This window comes from Microtus pennsylvanicus, chromosome 4 (genome assembly GCF_037038515.1).
Source record: "Microtus pennsylvanicus isolate mMicPen1 chromosome 4, mMicPen1.hap1, whole genome shotgun sequence".
NCBI lineage: Eukaryota > Metazoa > Chordata > Mammalia > Rodentia > Cricetidae > Microtus > Microtus pennsylvanicus.
Genome location: NC_134582.1, coordinates 60,621,524 through 60,641,056, shown reverse-complemented (window position 1 = coordinate 60,641,056; position 19,533 = coordinate 60,621,524). Strand labels below are relative to the sequence as shown.

The 19,533-nt window shown below is 45.9% G+C and overlaps 1 protein-coding gene across 2 annotated transcripts in view; it reads right to left on the bottom strand.

Annotated features, from left to right (window-relative positions):
• B4galt6 (beta-1,4-galactosyltransferase 6) overlaps window positions 1-19,533 on the bottom strand; it is a 68,147-nt gene that overhangs the window by 19,819 nt on the left and 28,795 nt on the right. The window contains exons 3-4 of one of the 2 annotated variants that reach the window (XM_075969246.1): window positions 16,853-16,966; window positions 199-323 (exon numbers count right to left, since the gene is read on the bottom strand). In XM_075969246.1, the coding sequence (XP_075825361.1) occupies window positions 199-323; window positions 16,853-16,966 (239 nt within the window). The remainder of the gene's footprint in view (window positions 1-198; window positions 324-16,852; window positions 16,967-19,533) is intronic. The other variant, XM_075969247.1, reaches the window with a different exon arrangement.

The window sequence follows — 19,533 nt, the reverse complement described above, 5'->3', positions numbered from 1 at the left end:
TAGATGCCCTTACAGTATTCCAAAGAACAGCGCTGATTGCAAGGGAAATATAAAGGTCTGGGCGTTAAATACATACCTTTTGATGCTTTCATTTGATCAAAAATTAAAAAATATTTTGTTCTCTGTTTTGAACAAAGCACACCTTTGTCCCTAAATCCTTAGTCACTGTCACACAGCCTTTGAGGAAAAATGCCTCACCTTCCATCTGGGCTTGCAGTCTTTGGGCCTCCAGTGGCCTCCTGGCCCAATGTCTACGTCCTTGGAGAAGAGCTGATGAACTTCATCAAAACTGATCTCACTCACGTTGACACTGAGGAATCCCCCTGCAAGTCAAAACACATGAAGGACCAGCATCAGTCATAGAGTGACGGGCAGTACGGGTTATTCCTGTCACCACCATGTACTTATTAACAACACCACCTTCACTTTTAGACGGTAACTTGTATGGCTACCCCACTATATTTGGCACACTGGCTGAAGAGAATAAAATTCTTCAGCTCTTCGCTTTTTAGTAAAAACACTTCTAAGTAAAAATATACATGTATTTAATATATTTAGAAAATGTTGAACCTCATTCTAACACAGCACACTCTAATGTGTGTGTGTGTCAAATGTGTGTGCACACATGGATGTGCACATGAATGGCGTGCATGCATAGGGCAGAGGATATCTTCTCTGGTCTCGGTCCTCAGGTACCTTCCGCCTTGTGTTTGGGACAGGCTCTCTCATTGGCCTGGAAGTGCAGTTTATAGGCTAAATGTGCTACAAGGGGACAGAGTCCACGGTGTCTGTCTCTCATCACTTCATCACAGAGATAACATGTACACACCAACATATCTGGCTTTTTATGTGCGTTCTGGTGGCCTAAACTCAGGCCCTCATGCTTGGGAGGCAGGAATTCTCCAAATCATCCATCTCCCTAACCCTTAAAACTACCTAAGAGTGGAGAGTTAAACGAGGGATCAGAGGGACCTGAATCCTAGCGCCTACTAGGGGACATTGTGCTTTCTCTGCCTCAGCTCCCCCATCGCTAGGAGGATGCAATGACGCTTGCCCCCCAAGATGATCACATCCATTTGATTCAAAAGCCAGCAGTATCAGCAGGCTCCACAGCCACAGATAAAATGAACCTCACACCAAAACATGGCATTTTTCTTGTCATTATTCCCTAAACAAACAAAACACATGATACCTACAGTTATTAGGTATTATTACCAATCTCGGAGTGGTTAAAAGCATACACAAGGCCATGCATAGGTTGCGTGCAAATATGACATTTTATGTAAGGGACTGAGGTGTCCACAGACTAGAGCACACTGGACAGGAAGGTCCTGAAATCAATTCCCCCACGGACTCTGAGAGGATTGTCACCTATAGGAAGGATAAGGGACAGGACAGACACTAGATATACTCAGGAAGTATTGGTTGCTATCACGATTATTTACGAACCATCTCCCCAATCCTCCAGCCCCTGAAAGAGAACACAGGGCCCCATATAAGCTATTGAGAAAGGAGAGAAAGACAGAAAAATTAAAGACACATAGAAAGGAAAACAAGCTTCTCATCCTAACTATTTTGCATTTCTTGCTGACTGACAATCAAGAATCTGCAATGTAATTGGTACAAGTAAGCTTGCTACAAAGGCAGTGCTTAGTCTCCCAAAGGGTGGTGAAACAGCAAATGATGCTTTCTTGGGGCCAGAATCTTTGTGGGCTTGAGTTGAAGTCTGTTAGCACTACTCTAGACTCCAAACATAAACCCTGCATCTCAGGAGACCACCTTACAATTTTATTTAAAAAAAAGCTGAGCAAAGCAGCTTATATATGTTTAAACTTTACTTAACTTGTAAACTGTTTAAACTCTGTTGGAAATTATATTCGCAGAACAATGTAACTTACAAAGCCACATAATCATGTATACAGCATCCTAAAGACATTTGGTCTTCTTATCTTGTATGTCTCGCAGCCTATCTTTGCTTCACTCTGGCTGGTCCTGAAATGCATTTTTGTAGTATAGTCAAGGGCCAGGCTTACCTGAGAAGAGGTCTCTATGGCACCTTCCTGGTCATGTTGATACTGCTGCTGAGCTAAATACCCAGTTATCCACTTGTTTGTTACTGGAGACAGAGATGGATCTCACTAAGTAGTAGCCTAGGATAGCCTTGTACTCCCATAGGTTGGTTGGTTGGGTTTGGTAGTAATGGTGATTGAACCTACGACACACATTAAGCAAGTGTTCTATGACAGAGCTATATCTCATCCACCCCGTTTGCTTAATTGTGAAAAAAAAAAAGCCTTGCCAAGTTGACCACACTGGTCTTTTAGCTGCAGTCACTCTGTCTTGATCTCCCGAAAAATTGGGATTACAGACCCACACCACCAGGTGCAACTCTAGCCTTGAACTCTCATTCCCTGCTTCAGCTTCCTGGTTAGGCTTCTAGACATGCGCCATCATAACTGGACCCCTGACACATCGTTTTTCTTTTTTAAAATTGTGTGTGTGGGGGGTGGTAAGGTGTCCTTCTGTATATGTGTTGCTTTTATTGGTTAATGAATAAAGCTGCTTTGTCCTATGGAAGTGTAGAATATAGCCAGGCTGGAAGAGATATACAGAGAGTAGGCAGAGTCAGAGAGACACAATGTAACTGCTGTAGGAGAAGGACATGCTGGAACCTTACTAGTAGGCCACACCTCGTAGTGATACACAGATTAATAGAAAAGGGTTAATTTAAGATGTAAGACTACTTAATAAGAAGCGTGAGCTAATAAGCCAAACAGTGTTGCAATTAATATAGTTTTGTGTAATTATTTGGGTCTGGGTGGCCAGGAAACAAACGAGCTATCTCCCTATCTCCATTTACTTGCGCGCGCGCGTGTGTGTGACAGACAGAGAGAGAGAGAGAGAGAGAGAGAGAGAGAGAGAGAGAGAGAGAGAGAGAGATTAGAGCAGCTGCCCTTGGAAGTCAAATGATCCTCAGTTGTAAGCTTCCTTAAGTGGGTGCTGGGAACCAAACTTGGGTCCTTTATTCTAGACCTCCACTCCAAGTAGTTCTTAAGAAAGGAAATTTGCAAATATAACCCAGCATATTTATTCTGAGTGCCTGCCATGCCTCAGGCCCCTGATTACACAGAGCTGAAAAGTCAGGAATTTCTAAGATGCTGTTGGTCTACCAAGCACTGACTCTCCAACGTAACTAACACTCATGCTTCTACTGTGAAATGAGACTGAATTCCTCTCAGTCTAGTCAAATCCTGAACTAAGAGCTGGAAATTTCTCAGTCCTCATGGGAACTGTACAGCAGCTGCTCACTATGGTCCCCCAACATCCCCCATCTGTCTGCCCATCTCCAGTGATAGCCGGGAAGACTTTGAACTGTACAGCAGTTACTCACTAACGTCCCCTGAAGGAGGAGGGTCATCTGTCTATGTGTTACTTTTATTGGTTAATAAAGAAACTGCCTTGGCCCTTTGATAGAACAGAAAATTAGGTAGGCGGAGTAAACAGAACAGGATGCTGGGTAGAAGGCAGTGAGGCAGACGCAATGAAGCTCCGGTCCAAGATGGACGTAGGTTAGAATCTTCCCAGTGAGCCACCATCTCGTGGTGCTACACACACATTAATAGAAATGGGTTAACCAAGATGTGAGAATTAGCCAGTAAGAGGCTAGAGCTAACGGGCCAGGAAGTGTTTAAAAGAATACAATTTGTGTGTTGTTATTTTGGGTATAAAGCTAGCCATGCGGGAGCCAGGCGGAACGCAGCCCACAGCTCCTCACAACAGCTTGGCCTGCTCGCCTCATCACTACAGAATGCCTTAGCTTTCCAGCCAGGACGATGGAACCACAGGTCATCTTTTAGCAGTTCACTAACCTGTCACCTGCTCAAGTCCAAAGAGGTACAAAACAGTCTAGAATGCCCTTGAGTCAATTCCCCCTTCGAACTTCCTCGCCTCATAAAGGATAAACCAGCAGCCGTCTCTCAGCCACAACTGTGCACAGGACTCACTTGGTTCTGTCCAGACATCCCCTGCCTTCTCTCCTCTGGATGCTCAGGTCTCTCCACAGCCTCTGCTCCCACCCCACCTCACCTGGGGAAGCAGGCCCATCAGAGGCTGCAGGAAGCATTTGCTGTAGACGTAAGTGCCGATTCTCCCCAGAGTGAGCTAGGGAAATCCATCTTCTAATGCCAGCCTGCTCTACTGATGAATGTATAAACAAATCCCCACACTTCAGTAAGACAAATCTCAAAGTGGCTGATCTTAAAACGGTCAGATTGCAGTATGTAAACCAGAATGAAGCCTATGAACTTAGAAAGACAAGTCAAATATAAGAGTAACAGTAGACATCAGGCCTGAAATACCAAGACTTGATCACAAAAAACTCATCAAATAAAAATCACACAAATAGCTGAGTGGTGATGTCACATGCCTTTAATTCCAGCACTCCAGAGCCAGAGGCAGGCTGATCTGAGTTTGAGGTTAGCCTGCTCTACAAAGCAAGTTGCAGGAAAGCCAGGGCTATACAGCGAAGCAATGTGTCAGAAAGAAAAAAAAGAAACAAAGAAATCACAAATAAATCAGATGTATTCCAAAGCACGTTACTAAAATGATAGAGGCCAGGCTAAATTACAAGCAGCTTGTGCAAGTAATTGAAGTTTGTGTTCCTGCACTGTTAAACAACATTTTGTCTTTTCTCCAGCTTTCTTGGCTCAGCATCTGTAATCATCATCATCAGTTTTCCCCCAGCATCCTTTGCAGTTTAATTTCTATCTCCAATGCATATACACGGTCCACTAAATTAGGAGTCAGGCTTTCTGGGTCCCTGCTGGCTGCCTAGAGGATGTCTGGCACCTGAAGTGACCTGTTTGCATCTTCCTCCTGATTGCCTCCTCCTGGGTAACCCACATCACCTGCTATCAGCTTTTCTGTGTATTCACAGGAAATGTGGAATGCCCTGGAATCCTAACACTTTACTAACTGAAGGGTAGAGAGGACCCAGTGACATGAAGCCATCCTGCCAGCCACAGCAGCAACACCATTCTGGGGTGCAGGTCTTCTGATTTCTAAGGAAAGCCTCTTATACTTCTTATATACAACTGGTCCCTACAAGAGTGTCAGTGCCAAGATGAGGACCCTAATCTACATGGGAAGTTGAAAAAGACAAGATCTCCTGAGTAAATTGGGAGCATGGGGACCTTGGGAGAGGGTTAAAGAGGAGGGAAGAGGCAGGGAGGGGAGTAGAGAGAAATGTAGAGCTCAATAAAAATGAATTTAAAAAAAAAGAGTGTCAGTGCTTTACAAAAGCATTTGAGAGCCACCTGCTGAGAAGGAGCCAGGAGTGTGTGCACACCCTTCACCCTAACTGCTTGTACAAGGAGCCACCAGCCAGGCCAGCCAGCCCTCGAGTTTGTTTGCAGTGGGTGGACAGAGCTTCCCAGAGACTGGCACCTTCACCCGTCCAGGCTAAACTCTTTCTCTTCTCCAGCCAATAAGTGACTTCTGCCTGCTGTTAAAGATTGAAAGATCAAAGAAACAAATACATCACTAAAATCCACTTGCCCTTACTCAGAAGTAGAATCAATCAGCAAACAATACAAATGAAACAATTTATCACAACAAATTTCCCTCTTTTGAGGGTGGGGCTAGAGTCAGAGAGTACAGAGCAAGCGACAAAGCACCTGCACTGGAAGGCAAAGGGGAAGGGTGAGAAACCTGGCGGAGGAAAGCCACCTGTCAGTCTTGCAGCCACGCCTACATGCCCAAGGACTGTTGTGAATGAGAATACTGTAGCTGCTCCCCTGTTGACAAAGACTCCAGCCTCCTGAACACACACTTAGGAAACAATGTCTTCTGTCCTGACGCTGGACCAGATGGGCCCAGAGCCCGTTAGGCTCTCAAGGACCAAAAAGACGGGCCTATGGTGATGTGAACTGTAACACATCCCCAGACACGATCCAGAGCTGTTCTTTATTTTTTCTATTAAACACAGTTCTCAGAATCACAAACAACTCAGGTGAATTACTCAAGCTTGCATCCTCCTTACAGCTGGAGTAAAATATATAAGGCTTACAATCTGTAGACGGCTGCTCTTTCCCATAAATCAACAGTGCGAAACAATTTCATCACTCACACGGGGTTTCCGTCAGTCTTTGGTGTAAAAGATTTAATTCCTGGTTCTTTGCCTTTGCGACTGTTCAGCTTCCAGGGTATTAGATAGACCCTGTCCAGGACCCAAGGGACAGTGTGAAAGAGTCACAGGAATATTCCTCTCTGGTGAGAAGGCTGTTCTCTCCCCCACTCTCCTGAGCCTCCCAGTCTAGCTCTGTGGCTGGATGGCTATGACTCACACTGCCATCGGTCACCTATGTCCTCTCTGAGGCTCACACCAGGCACTCCTTCAGATGCCTCACATAGACTATTTGACTTCTAGAATTTCCATAACTGTTTTAACAAATGTTTTCTTACTCAGCTATTCTTAAAATGACCAAACCAGAGCTTTCTAAGCATATAAGTTTTCAGTTACAAATCCCAATGTTAACTGCAGTGCCTTTGGCATGTATGAATGGACGGTGGGTAGGAGGGTGTGCAGATGGTAGGTGGGTGGATGGGTAGATAGATATGTAGATGGGTGAGTGGGTGGATGAATAGATGGGTGGATGAATGGACGGGTGGATGCGTATATAGGTGGATGGATGGATGGGTGGATGGGCATATGGGTGGATGGAAGGGGTGGGTGGGTGGGTGGATGGGCATATGGGTGGATGGATGCATGGATGGGTAGATGGGTGAGTGGGTGGATGGGTAGATTGGTGGATGAAGGGGTGGGTGGGTGGAGGAAGGGTGGATGGGAGGGGGTAGGTAGGAGGGGGTAGGTAGATTATAGATAGATATGAAGATGGGTGAGAGGGTGAATAAATGTGAGTGGATGGATGGATGGATGAATATATGGGTTATGAAAGGGGTGGGTGGGTGGATGGATGGATGGATGGATGGATGAATGGATAGATGGATAGATGGGTGGGTAGGTGGATTGATAGATGGATGCATGAATAGATGATAGATGGATGGGTGGGTAGGTGGATGCATGCATGGTGGCAGTAAGCTGTTGCACCCCATGTCCTTTCTTTTGTACTTTTGTACTCTCTGACTCAATCAGGTGCTACTACACATCTCTAAAAACACTTGCACCAAAAATATCGCATGTGTAAATGATCCAGCCTGGCAGACCCCATCACTGCCCAGGCCCTTGTCTTCTAATTTAAACAGAACACAATTCTTAATGCCCATTTTTCCCTCTTGCTTGCATTTTTCCTTGACTTGTTCTGATCAACTAATTAAAATACCAACTAACTGAACCTCCAGCCAACCTTTAGCTTCTGTTCTCGGTTCTACCTTGTAATCCCCCTGTAAACTCTGGGAATTCCTAGGAGGACCCACACCTTTCATCAGATGCTTCCAAATTGCCCTCTCCTCCCCCAACAATAAAAAGGCTGAGAATTCCCTTGGGGGACATAAGCTGCCACCACTGCTGCTCTCTGTCCTTGCTTCTGAGACACATCCGTCATTCCTTTCTGCTTTGGCATAGGATTCAACGTGTACATTAAATGCAATTCTTCTTTTTTGTTCCCAAAAAGCCACTACACAAATGAAATCAAGAAAATCCAGCTCATCGTCTGCCTCTCCTTTTCAAATGTGTTCCTGGAGAAACACACATACTAGGAAATCCCCACGCATGCGTCCCAATGGTCGGCACAAATCGTCAGCCCTTCTGGCTCACCTCACAGAGACCCTTCTCCTGCTTGCAAACTGTATGGAATACAAGACTCTCACACTGCCAAATCCACCACTCCAAAGTCAAGCATGAAGAACGCATCCACACGCTTCCTCATGCTCTTGCCAAATTGTCTGCTTCCTTGCACCACAAACAACACCTTTCAGTCTATGCCCGCAGCCACACCACCTTCCGGTTCACAGCTCCATTCCCTGACAAGTGCCTCCTGCCCTGCACACTCTCTGGCATCCACTGCCCTCTTGTATAGCCTCCTTCTTTCTCACCCCCTTTCCCTTCCTGCATGTTCCTTCCATGGCCTCTTGGTTATAGTGTCTTCTTTTTCCTGTTTTAATATCACCTCAGTATCCAGCCTCATAAAAAAAGATTTGCCAAAGAAGGGGGTGTTCATGTTAAAAATGTACGTTTTGGGCCCCACTGTCAACACCTCTGTGTCAAGAGATGCCCACAGGTCATGTCTGTGGCTACCAGCTCTACTTGTGTATATTTTCGGCTGCTTAGTCTGACCACCCAAAGGAAAAATTTAGAATCCAGCCTTCAGGAAAAGACAGTCATGTGACTACAAAAGACTGAAAAGCAATAAACAGTATAAAGACAGGCTACTCTGCAAAATGCCTTGCCATAAACATGGTGGCTTGAGGGCACCGAGCAATGGCAAGTCTGTCTCCAGATCTGAGTGTGGCTGAGGGCAATTGTGAGCTCTGCCAAGCGGCACCAAGAGGCACTTCTCAGGGTGGGCTGGGCCTTGCTTGTGCTCCTCTAACTCTCAATCTAACTGGCCACCCAGGTTTCCTGGAGTATCTCTAGTATTTTTCCATAGATTCTGTCTTCTTAAGCCACATACAGTGTGGTTTGCAACAAAGAACCCAGACCTTTGTTTAGAGGTCTGTGTTGTTTGACTGGTGGAGGCCTGGGTTTGAACAAGGTCCGGCTGATTACCTGTCCTCCATGAAGCCAGGAAACACAGCGGATGGCCTGAGTCCCTTCACAGTACCCTCACCAACGCTGGCTTCTCCTCTCTGCACTTCTCACACCTGGACTCAAATCTGACTCTGAAGCAAGAGCTGTGTGTACCAGAATTCGCCACCTAACACAAAGCACTGAAGAAAACTACAGATTAACCCAGCATGAGGTGACAATACCATCTAAGGCCTCCAACACATCCACCTTCGTCCAAACACAAGGGTCATGTTGTGAGCGCCCTGGCAGCCTTTCCTGGTTATCTGGTGAGTCACCTTTAATTAGTGATTAGCTGACTCCACGTTCCATTCCGTTCCAACCTTTCATGGCACTTGGTCCTTCCTTGCTTGTTTGTTCTGTGTTCTCCCCCCCCCCCCCGCCCCACCCTTCTTCTGTCCCTTCCTCTCTCTCTCCTTCCTTCCCTTCCTGCCTCCTCTTTCTACTACCCCCACCCCTGTCTCATGCATATACAGACCTCTTAATTGCACCAAACATCATGGAAGCAAGGCCTTAAATTTCTAGATTCATCTCCACAGGGACTTTCCACCATGAAGTCTCTGGGGACCAGCCTCCCTGTTCCCCCACAGCTAGCTCATCAACCTGAGGCCATTCCTGTGTCCCTTCTGTTTCTCTACAGACTCCATTCTTTTCAACATCTCCCAGCCTCCTTCTCTGTTCTCCTGCAGTGCTCCAGCCACACTGGTGAGCAGCTCTCCTGGTCTCTGAGCCCTCCAGCCACACTGGTGAGCAGCTCTCCTGGTCTCTGAGCCCTCCAGCCACACTGGTGAGCAGCTCTCCTGGTCTCTGAGCCCTCCAGCCACGCTGGTGAGCAGCTCTCCTGGTCTCTGAGCCCTCCAGCCACGCTGGTGAGCAGCTCTCCTGGTCTCTGAGCCCTCCAGCCACGCTGGTGAGCAGCTCTCCTGGTCTCTGAGCCCTCCAGCCACACTGGTGAGCAGCTCTCCTGGTCTCTGAGCCCTCCAGCCACGCTGGTGAGCAGCTCTCCTGGTCTCTGAGCCCTCCAGCCACACTGGTGAGCAGCTCTCCTGGTTTCTGAGCCCTCCAGCCACACTGGTGAGCAGCTCTCCTGGTCTCTGAGCCCTCCAGCCAGGTTCTGGACCCTCGTTCTCATCCTCTAGCCCAGTAAACTTGTATCTTCTAAAATTATCCAGGTGGAACAGATTTGAAACTTTTTTTTAAAACCCATGAAAAGAGGGGCTGGAGCTGGGCGATACTGGTGTGCGCCTTAATCCCAGCACTCGGGAGGTAGAGGCAGGAGGATCTCCATGAGTTCGAAGCCAGCCTGGTCTATAGAGGGAGTTCCAGGACAACCAGGGCTACACAGAAAACCCTGTCTCAAAAAACCTAAGTTTGAAGATCATCCAGGTTTATAACCCTGACTGACTTCTCTTCTAGTTGCTGGCATAGATCTTCCACTCACTGAGTTCAGCGACCTTTACCCAGTTCCTCATTCCACCTGCTGTCGGGAACAGTTGATCCCTGGGACTCTGTTCTCACTTCCATGTGTCCTTCTCAGTTTCCTCTATTAATCACCTCTCACCCCGTAATTGCAGACCTCTCAGAGCCCAGTCGTCAGCCTGCTTTCTGTCTCACTTCCTATTTCCAGCCACGCTCCTCTCAAAATTCAGACCCCAACTTAAGTCTCCTGAATTCCCAATAAAACATGCCCAACTGAGTTTCCCCATTCTCCACGGTGATACTTATCTGAGTTATTGCTTCAGTAAAGGAGCACCAAGTGAGACAACCTTTAGGCAGATATGACATCTGGCCAAGGTTGCCACATGCCTCACCAGTGACCTGACTCCACCCTCTCCCTAACCGCTCTGAAACTCTGAACACCCCTGTGAAGAATAGACTTAGTCTATCATTTATCTCCCGACCTTCAGTGGTCTCGCTGCCCCTTGCACATGGCCCCAGATTTGCCCTCGAAAGCCGTCGATTGCCTGCGGATTCCCCAGCATCCACAGACCCTTCCACTCCAGCCTCATTTTCAGAGCCACCCACTCACAGCGCCTCCAGCTGGAGCGCCCTCCCCACTGCAGGAACAGACCCAGGCTGTTCCTTCAGCTCCTGCAAGACTGGCCTGAAGACCCAGCTCTCTCCTTTCCACCTCTCCCTTCACCTTGAAGACAGAACACTGCTTTTCTCTGGGTGCTGCCTGCTCCTCCCAGTTCTGCTGGATCGCACTAGCAGTGCTCATGTGGGAGCCCCCTCCCTTTACCGCAGACATCCACATGATTGACAGTTTGTTGCGTTAAGCATTATGTGAGCTCCTCCAAAGTGTACTTGCTTTTCCCCTTTGCTGAATTTCAATCCACTCATTAAAATCCATCTTAGCAAGCTCCTGTGTTGGTAAGGTGTGCAGCTATGGGGACTATCAGGGCAAGGACAGGATAAGGAAAAGTCACTGCCAGTGCATTCTATCTGAGTGGCAATCAGACAATTGGACGGAAGTTAAGTCCATCTTCATTGCTATGCAGCATGCACAGCTGACATTTTCCAGCTATGCCCCACAGGAAAAGCAAAACATCCGTGCTAAGCACTTGTCTTTATGCTCTGGGAAGGCAGATTTCTACTTCGCTTGGTTATCACCAAGAGTCTAATATAGATTCAAAAGAGCTGAGAGTGGATTCGCCCTCTGGAGAGCCTATAAATATTAAATAGCAAGGATATAGTCGCTCGCCCTCTTCATACAAATAACACAAATCAAGATAGACTTTGTAGTGTGATTGGCCACTATCGAATACCAAACACTGCTGAAATTCACACTCCACAGTATGGAAATCTGGGACTGGCCATCCTATGGCAACACTAAGGGAGACCCCAGAAGACTCCGGAAGGGAGACTTATACTCCCTTAATCCAGCACACCAACATCAGTTCACATCACAGCTAGCAGCTACAGTAAATTATTTATCACTCATATTTTAATGTTTTGCATCCAACATCTTAGAAATGTATTATATTCAACTATTTTGTATACTACAAGATTTTGCACTCAGACATCACATAGCGCTATCTTTTGTGGCCACAGGGAGCTGTTCTAAAGCTGCACAGCTAGGTTTAAAGCCTCAGGATGACACACATGCCTCATCCCCTTGGTCATTACAAAGTCCGGCTCCATAAAAAGAAGAAAAAAATGGGAGAAAGAAGGAAGGAATTCAGTCAGTATTGGCTGAGTTTCACACGCCATACTGCTATTCATCCCCATTCACACTTCAGGTGGCACTGCAATCCGGGTGGGACAGATGGATACAGAGATGCCCTGGGCAGAGTCACATGACCAGCAAAGGTCTGTCTCTGTCTCTCTCTCTCTCTTCAAAGGACCTTCTCTGCAGAAACCTCACTATGTTGGCTATACTTAGAGTTCCCATTCTGAAATATCACCTGTACATATCTACATTTTCTGTCAAATAAGGCACTTGCCCTGACTCCCTGGACATGAGATTGGTGCTCAGTTTTAAGCCAGGAACCATGTAGAAGCCTGCTGTACACAGGTAGCTGTCAGCCCAGTGGAGAGGCAGCCCCGGAGCCCACAGCAGCCAAGCTGAACTCAAGTACCAAGCCAGAGAAGCTGCCCCCTGGGAGCTTTAGGACTGCAGGAGAGGGCTGCTGGCAGGAAGGAGGGCCTGGCAGGCAGACACTTTCAAACTGTTTAATTAGTATCCATAAACCACTAATGAAGAAAATGGTCACTAAACTAAGGACAAGGATTTCTTGCAACTATAATTCCCTGAATATGCAAATCATGAAGAGGAAATTACTGTAATCAATACTCAACAGAACACTTCCCATTGGCTTCAATATTGCACAGACAAAAAACATTTACTTTGGGAAAACAAGGCTGTCCTAACAAATGACAGAGGAGGAGGCCACCAGAGTCACTTCTCATCATTTCTCATGGTGGGACACATGATCAGATTCGCTTGCTCATTTGTTTATTTTGCTAATTCCAGGGCACAGTTTAGATCAATAAAACCAGAGCCTTATGGGCTGTGCCCAAACAGACAGAGGCTCACTCCCCAGGCAACTTTTCTATATAGCCTAAGTGAGGTCAGGATCTAGGTTGGGAGGCTGCTATACCAAGCCTCATCGGCATCAGCAGGGTCCTGGGACTTTAAAATGAAATTTCCCAATGCCACATCAGCCCCACTGAAAGGAAACTCAGAGGGACGCAAGGCTCTACAGAATCTTCTGGGTGGTTCTGACGCACCCTCCATTTCTGCTACAAGCCACAGCATTATACAGTAATTGCTCGGCCATCTTTTCACAAGCAACTCCTCAGAACCAAGGGATCTGGTAAAGGCTAAACCAAAAGGCAAGGCTTTTTGGCGTTACTGCTGTGAATAAGTAGCTGTCCTCTGATGCAGACTTTTAACTGTAGCTAACTACCTTTCGGTTACATTTTTGGGAATTAATTCCCACAGTTCAGAACAGTTTCCCAGTGCTAGGCCTCCGTTCCGCTCCCCCAGGTAAACGCAGAGATCTGCCTTCCTGCAATTACCTTTGCTAGTATACATTCGGTCAGAGTTTAGGGTACAGGCAAAGAATATCCCATCTAAGACATTCACAGATCTCCAAGGACACAGAATTACTACCTGTCCATGCTGCTACTCTGGTTTTACCCTACAACACCCACGATCAGAACGGTTGATTACAGCAGAGCCCAGAACTGATAATTTAGAGGCCTGGGTCTCCTTCGCTTAGAGCAGTAAGTCTAACTCAGACCTAGGCCCATAGAAATGACAGTGTCCAGTGTATGTGCTATCTGATCAAGGGCCATCAGCTTCCCCTAAGTTGCCTGGTTACCTCGCAGCCTCTACGTATACTGGGAGAAAAAAGTGGAGGGCTGATTCAAACATTCTGTGCCCTATTCACAATTTTACTGAAAATAAACTCTTTATAGTTCCTTACAAACCACCTAAAAATGTAGTATAGCACACTAACCTTCCCCTCTAGAGTTCCTTGATGATTTAATTCCTTTTTTAACTTACTTTCTCCTTTAAGGAATCCACCAGACCTGTACTACCCACCCCCATGGATCTGTGTGTGTCCGTGAAAACTCTTACCTGATTTTCTATGACACGGAAGAATGATGTAGAACTAAGAACAACAATGTGGAACATGGGGGAACAAGAAGGAACAATGAGAAATGATGGACTGAAGCGGGAAGAATAAAGAATTATGGGCAGAGGGAACCTGTTGTGAGTAGACTTCTTTACCCTCGGATTTCTAGCCCGCCAGCTACTCGTGGCATCTTTAATTGAGTCCTGAAAGGGAGTCTTAAAGCTTAGAACTTTCTTAAGCCACGTGGCAAACAAAGCCTGTCTCCTTTGTGTTCGTTACAGCATCTACTAACAATGAACTAAAAAGCTATGGAGACGGGAGAGATGGCGTAGTGGCCAAGAGCACTGGCTGCCCTCCCAGAGGTCCTGAGTTTAATTGCAGAGAGCAATTTCCTCAATAAAGATATAAGAAATACCCTTAAGCCAGGCTGTGGTAGTGCACACCTTCAATCCCAGCAGAGGCAGAAGCAGGTAGATCTCTATGAGTTTGAGGCCAGCCTGGTCTACAAGAGCTAGTTCCAGGACAGGCTCCAAAGCCACAGAGAAACCCTGTCTCAAAAAACAAAGAAACAAAAAGCACCCTTAAATACTAAGGTCAATAGAGCATGGGGACAAATTAGCAATCGAAAAGAAGTTTACTTAAATCTTCAAGTACATAAAATCAAGACAGGAAGTAGCATATGGAGACTACTCATAAAAGAGAGAAATGGAGGCCAACGGCAGTAACAGGAGGGCAGCTTCTGAGAGCTGGAAGACAGCATCTCAGCTTCACAAGGTGGAGAAACAGACGTTTAAAAAATATATTTGAATTATAGTACATGGGTCACTACTACATATCGGATGCAAAATATGAAAACAAAATCAAAACGTTAATAGGAAATAAAGGTATATCTGTACAGTGTCGAGGTAAGAAAAGCTTTCTTTAAAAAAAAAAAAGCAAAGTCTTAGAGAGTGACCCATTTAAAAACTGTAATTTGAACTTCACAAAATAAAGGACTTCATAAGAAGGATTAGGAAGCAATCCCAGGATTGTGAATAGACACTCAACGCACACACAACTGACAACTGTCACTTCAGGAATATCAATATCTGTCACAGGTGAACAGGACCCAGCAGTCACCAAGGGCCGAGGCTCGAGGGGCAGAGAGCCAAACCACTAGTAAGGAGGTAAGCAAAAATGTAAATAATGGGACACTCTTTCTGTTTGATCACTTAAAAAAATATATCCCAAAGGAGAGGAATGGCTCAGAGGTTAAGAATGCTTCCCGCTCCTACTGGGGGTTCCCAACACCCATATCCGGGAAAACTCCCACCCACCCTTGTGGCTCCAGCTCCAGGAGCTCGGATACTGTCTTCTGGCCTCCGTGAACACAAGCAAGCCCTCACACACAACATAGCTAAAATAAATAACTAAATTTCTAGAAAAACCACAAAATCTACCAACACCAAAGTGATATAAACAAGCCCTGCATGTTGCAACAACTTGGGAGAAACTGGAAAACCTCAAGCAGCTGGAACAGCAAGCAACCCCTGAGTTGTCAACTCTCAAGTGTGCAGACACACAGGAGCAGGAAGGGCTGGGCTACACTGTTCTCTATACAAGGAAGATAGAAGGCGTTTTTTGTTTTCCAGTTGTGTGATTAAAAAAGAGAGTAGTGGGAACCACCTAACTGCCCATCAGGTGAGATCTGGAAAGTAAAACATGGCATGTTTATACAGACATTCTCACCACAACGCAGATCCTCATAGAAGACCATGGGTAATTCTCAAAAAACAAGCTAAAATCCAGGTCACACAGTAACATCATCTAATTTTTTTGGTTTTGGTTGTTTTCTTTTTCATTTTTTTAATTGAAAATAGATTCTTCTTCATACAATATATTCTAGTCATGATTTCCCCTTTTAAACTCCTACTAGGTCCTCCCCATCCACCCAAATCCACACCTTTTCTTTCTCTCTCTCATTAAACAAACAAGACTCTAATTTAAAAACAAAAAGAAGAACCAACAACCAGAACCGAACAAAACAAAGAAACAACAGGAGGGGTAAAAAAAAGCCAAAGAAAAGCATGAGAAATGTGTACGGACACACAGACACCTGCACACACAGAAATTCCACGAAAATCACAAAATTGGAAAATATGATATTTAATCGAAAAACTGTAAGACAAATAAATAAAGAGCACTGAGTTCATTTTCACACCGGCCATCTACTCCCGGGCACTGGCCCTTCCCTTAAGAGTGGTGTGTATTCAGGGAGACTCCATTAGAGAAAACGGACTTTTTCTCTGTAAGCGACTGTCAATTGGAGATAGCTTCTTGGGTAGGAAAGTTCTTAAGGTCTTTGAAACTATGTATTTTCTCTTTCCATTTGTCTATGTAGAACTAAGTTTACAGTGCTCTGATGTACACATATCAAACATTTCTGAGAAAAGGGGAACTCATGGGGGAGACGTGGAAGAGAAGACTTTGGCTTAATCTACAATGGTCTATCATCCAAAGAGAGAAAACATATTAGTTATTCTTTGTTCATCTGCTTTACGAGAATTTAAAAGTTAAAGCTTGGTGTAGTAGTGGTGCACACCTTTAATCCCAACACTCCAGAGGCAGAGGAAAGCAGATCTCTTTTTGTTCAAGGCCAGCCTGGTCTACAGAGCTCAGGGCTGCACAGAGAAACCACGCCTTTACCAAAAAAAAAAAAAAGGAGAAATGCAGGAAGTTTTCATTATCTTTTTTTTCTTCTGCATTTTTCTTTAGTATTCAACCATCCAACACCAAAATCAGTGCTCAGTACTCCTCCAAAAAAATTAAATTAAAAAAGTTTTTAAAAAAATCATGCAGTATATTAAAAATGTTAGCACCCACAATAATGATCCACCTGATGACATCTCAGACCCATGTGGTTTTTGATCTTCTATCACGGCACAATCCACCAGTGCAAAGAAATGATCACGGCACAATCCACCAGTGCAAAGAAACGATCAGGGCACAATCCACCAGTGCAAAGAAATGAGTTCCCACTTACGCATATGAGGCAGCTTCTCTGGACAGGGGAGGTTCGGTAAGTAGGTGAAGTTTTGTGGAAGATACGTTGTTGTTTGAACAAGATAGTCACTTGAATTATTGCCTTCAGGATAATCTTGGAGAGGAAGAGAGAGAGAAAAGAAATTTACAACCCAACATTGTCTTTCTCTGCCTCCAGTGTGAAGCGGGCTGCAGCATGCCGTATACTGCAACACAGAAGCATGCACAAGCAACAACCTGGCAAGAATCTGAGCAGAGCACACCTGGACTGGGCCAGACACTCTGCAGGACTTCCCAGGAGAGGTGCGGAGAGCAGCAGGCCCTCACCTTACACACAAACACAACCATGCCCTTTGCAGCCAGAAGGCATCTGCTCCCTCGCCTCCGTGGCTAGGTCTAACCTAGGGGAACAACATTTCCTTCCCCCTTAGAGTGGCCATACCATCTGTGCACTGCTACTTCAGTACAGAGCAGAGGGGTGCAGGGACGTCTCCTGGACCTCAGCCAAGAGAACCCAAGGCTTACTCTTCAATTTTCTCCTGGAACAGCCCACTCTAAGCCTTTAGTCAGTCACATTCTCTTTTATTTTGGTTTTGTTTTTTTTTTTTCAGACAGTGTTTCTCTGTCTAACAGTCCAGGCTGTCTTGGAGCTTGCTTTGTAGACCAGGCTGGCCACCAACTCACAGAGATCCTCCTGCCTCTGCCTCCTGAGTATTGGGATTAGAGGTATGTGCCACCACCTCCCGACTAGTCAGCCACATTCTTACTCTACAGTAGGCTGCAGCTTCTGGGGATCCTGGAAGTGCTAAATAAGGTCGATTTTCTTTAGGGTCACCAAGTTCCACCACACGCCGAGCAATGGCCTACAGTGCCATCAAATGCTTGCCTTCAAATCTCACCACAGCATGTGCTCGATTTGAGAACGGGACAATTCGGTTTCTCATCTGGCTATCCGCTATTGGCATTTTCAGATTTCAAAAAGATGAACTAACTAAAGAGGGCTGGAGAGACAGCCGGATGGATAGGGTCTTCCGGGCAAGGATGAAAGCTTGAGTTCAGATCCCAACAACCATGTAAACGTCTGTAAACACAGCGCCGGGATAGGTAGATGGAAGCAAACACAGCCCAGGGTGTGAGGACCAGTCAGCTGAAACGACCAGCCCCAGCTTCAGTAAGACAGACTGTCTCAAAAAATGACGGTGGAGCAGCACAGAGGAAAACACCCAACTGATGCCAACCTGTGGCCTCCGTGTGTACACATAAGAGAAAGTGCGTACAAGACATGCATGTTAGACAAACTCTTACATACACACACGCATGCGCACACACATGCTCAAGAGCCTACAGTGAATAATCTCACGGAACTATTCATTAGCTTTAGTTTTGAGTGAGTGACTGACTTCCTGACCCAACATGTGACAGTCACAGGCATGGGATTTGAACATGGACTCCAGGACCACAATTTAGTTACTCTCTAGGGGATAGAGGCAAAATGCAAATCTGAGGGACAGGATGTGCCCATTTCCTGCTGTGTGGAGGAAGATGGCCTAGAGTGGTGAAGGGAGATAAGAAACAGAAATAACTGTCGACCGGCTGTGCCTGCTACCTCCAGCCATGGACACAGAAAATGTAAACATGCCCCTGCAGTCATCCGCCACCAGCCCCAAGGCAAACACCGTAAAAGCTAAACCCTCTGGCCCATGGGACAATGCCGTTAGGATGGATGTAAGGTGTGTGAAGAGCCACTGCAAGCTAAGCACCACCTGAGAACAGAAATGGTCGCCATCAAACAGAGTTGGTAGGCTGTAGACTGGGAGGCAGGGGACATTTCTGAGCAGGGCTTCAGTACCTTCCCTGAAAATATGAGACTTGGAAACTACTTCTAGTTTCTCTAAGGCTATTGTACTTCTAGCTCAAACAAAGGTCCCACCTAAGTGTAGATCAGGGAGTTTTGCTCTCTCAAGGTTATTGTCAACAGGTATGGCTAATAGTTAGACTTTGTACTCGAAAAACAGACCTCAAACAAGAGTCTAAGGATCCAACTAAGTTCTAGTTTCCTTTATAGAGATAACTTGGGATTCCACCCAGGGAGTGGTTTCCCTACAGAATGGTCTTGGGTGTGAACATGACTTGTTTCGTTCTAGCAATAGAATATTTAACTGTGGCTGTAGCCCACAACCTTCGACTGGTCTGCTCATTTCCTTGTCTCGTGTTAATGTAGTTTTTCATCTCACTCCTATCTTTGGGGTCAGGGGTATTTTAAGCAGTAGAAAATTAAACACAGGCGAATTTTCAGTACTCATGGAATTCCCTCCCGATACTATCCTATGTTTCTCTGTTATTTTCATTTGCATCTTCACAGTCTTTACTATATTTCTGAATCTTCACACCTCTACCCTGACAAGGTATTTTTGTCGAGGCTGGTCCCCCACTATCCTGATGAGGATTCTCACAGGCTGAGGAGATGGACAAAGGCTCTGGATCCAAAGCCAAGGAAGAGACAGAAGTCCAAAACAGAAGGTTCAGTCCCAGAGGCCTCTGTGGAAAAGCACACTAAGAATTGAGGAGCACACTTCTGAGGCATCAGCTGAACTGCCAGGCACGCCAAGCACGATAAACACACTGCACCCAGATATGGGAAGCCCCTGGGAAAGATTCCCCAGGCTGCTCTTGGGAGGAGTC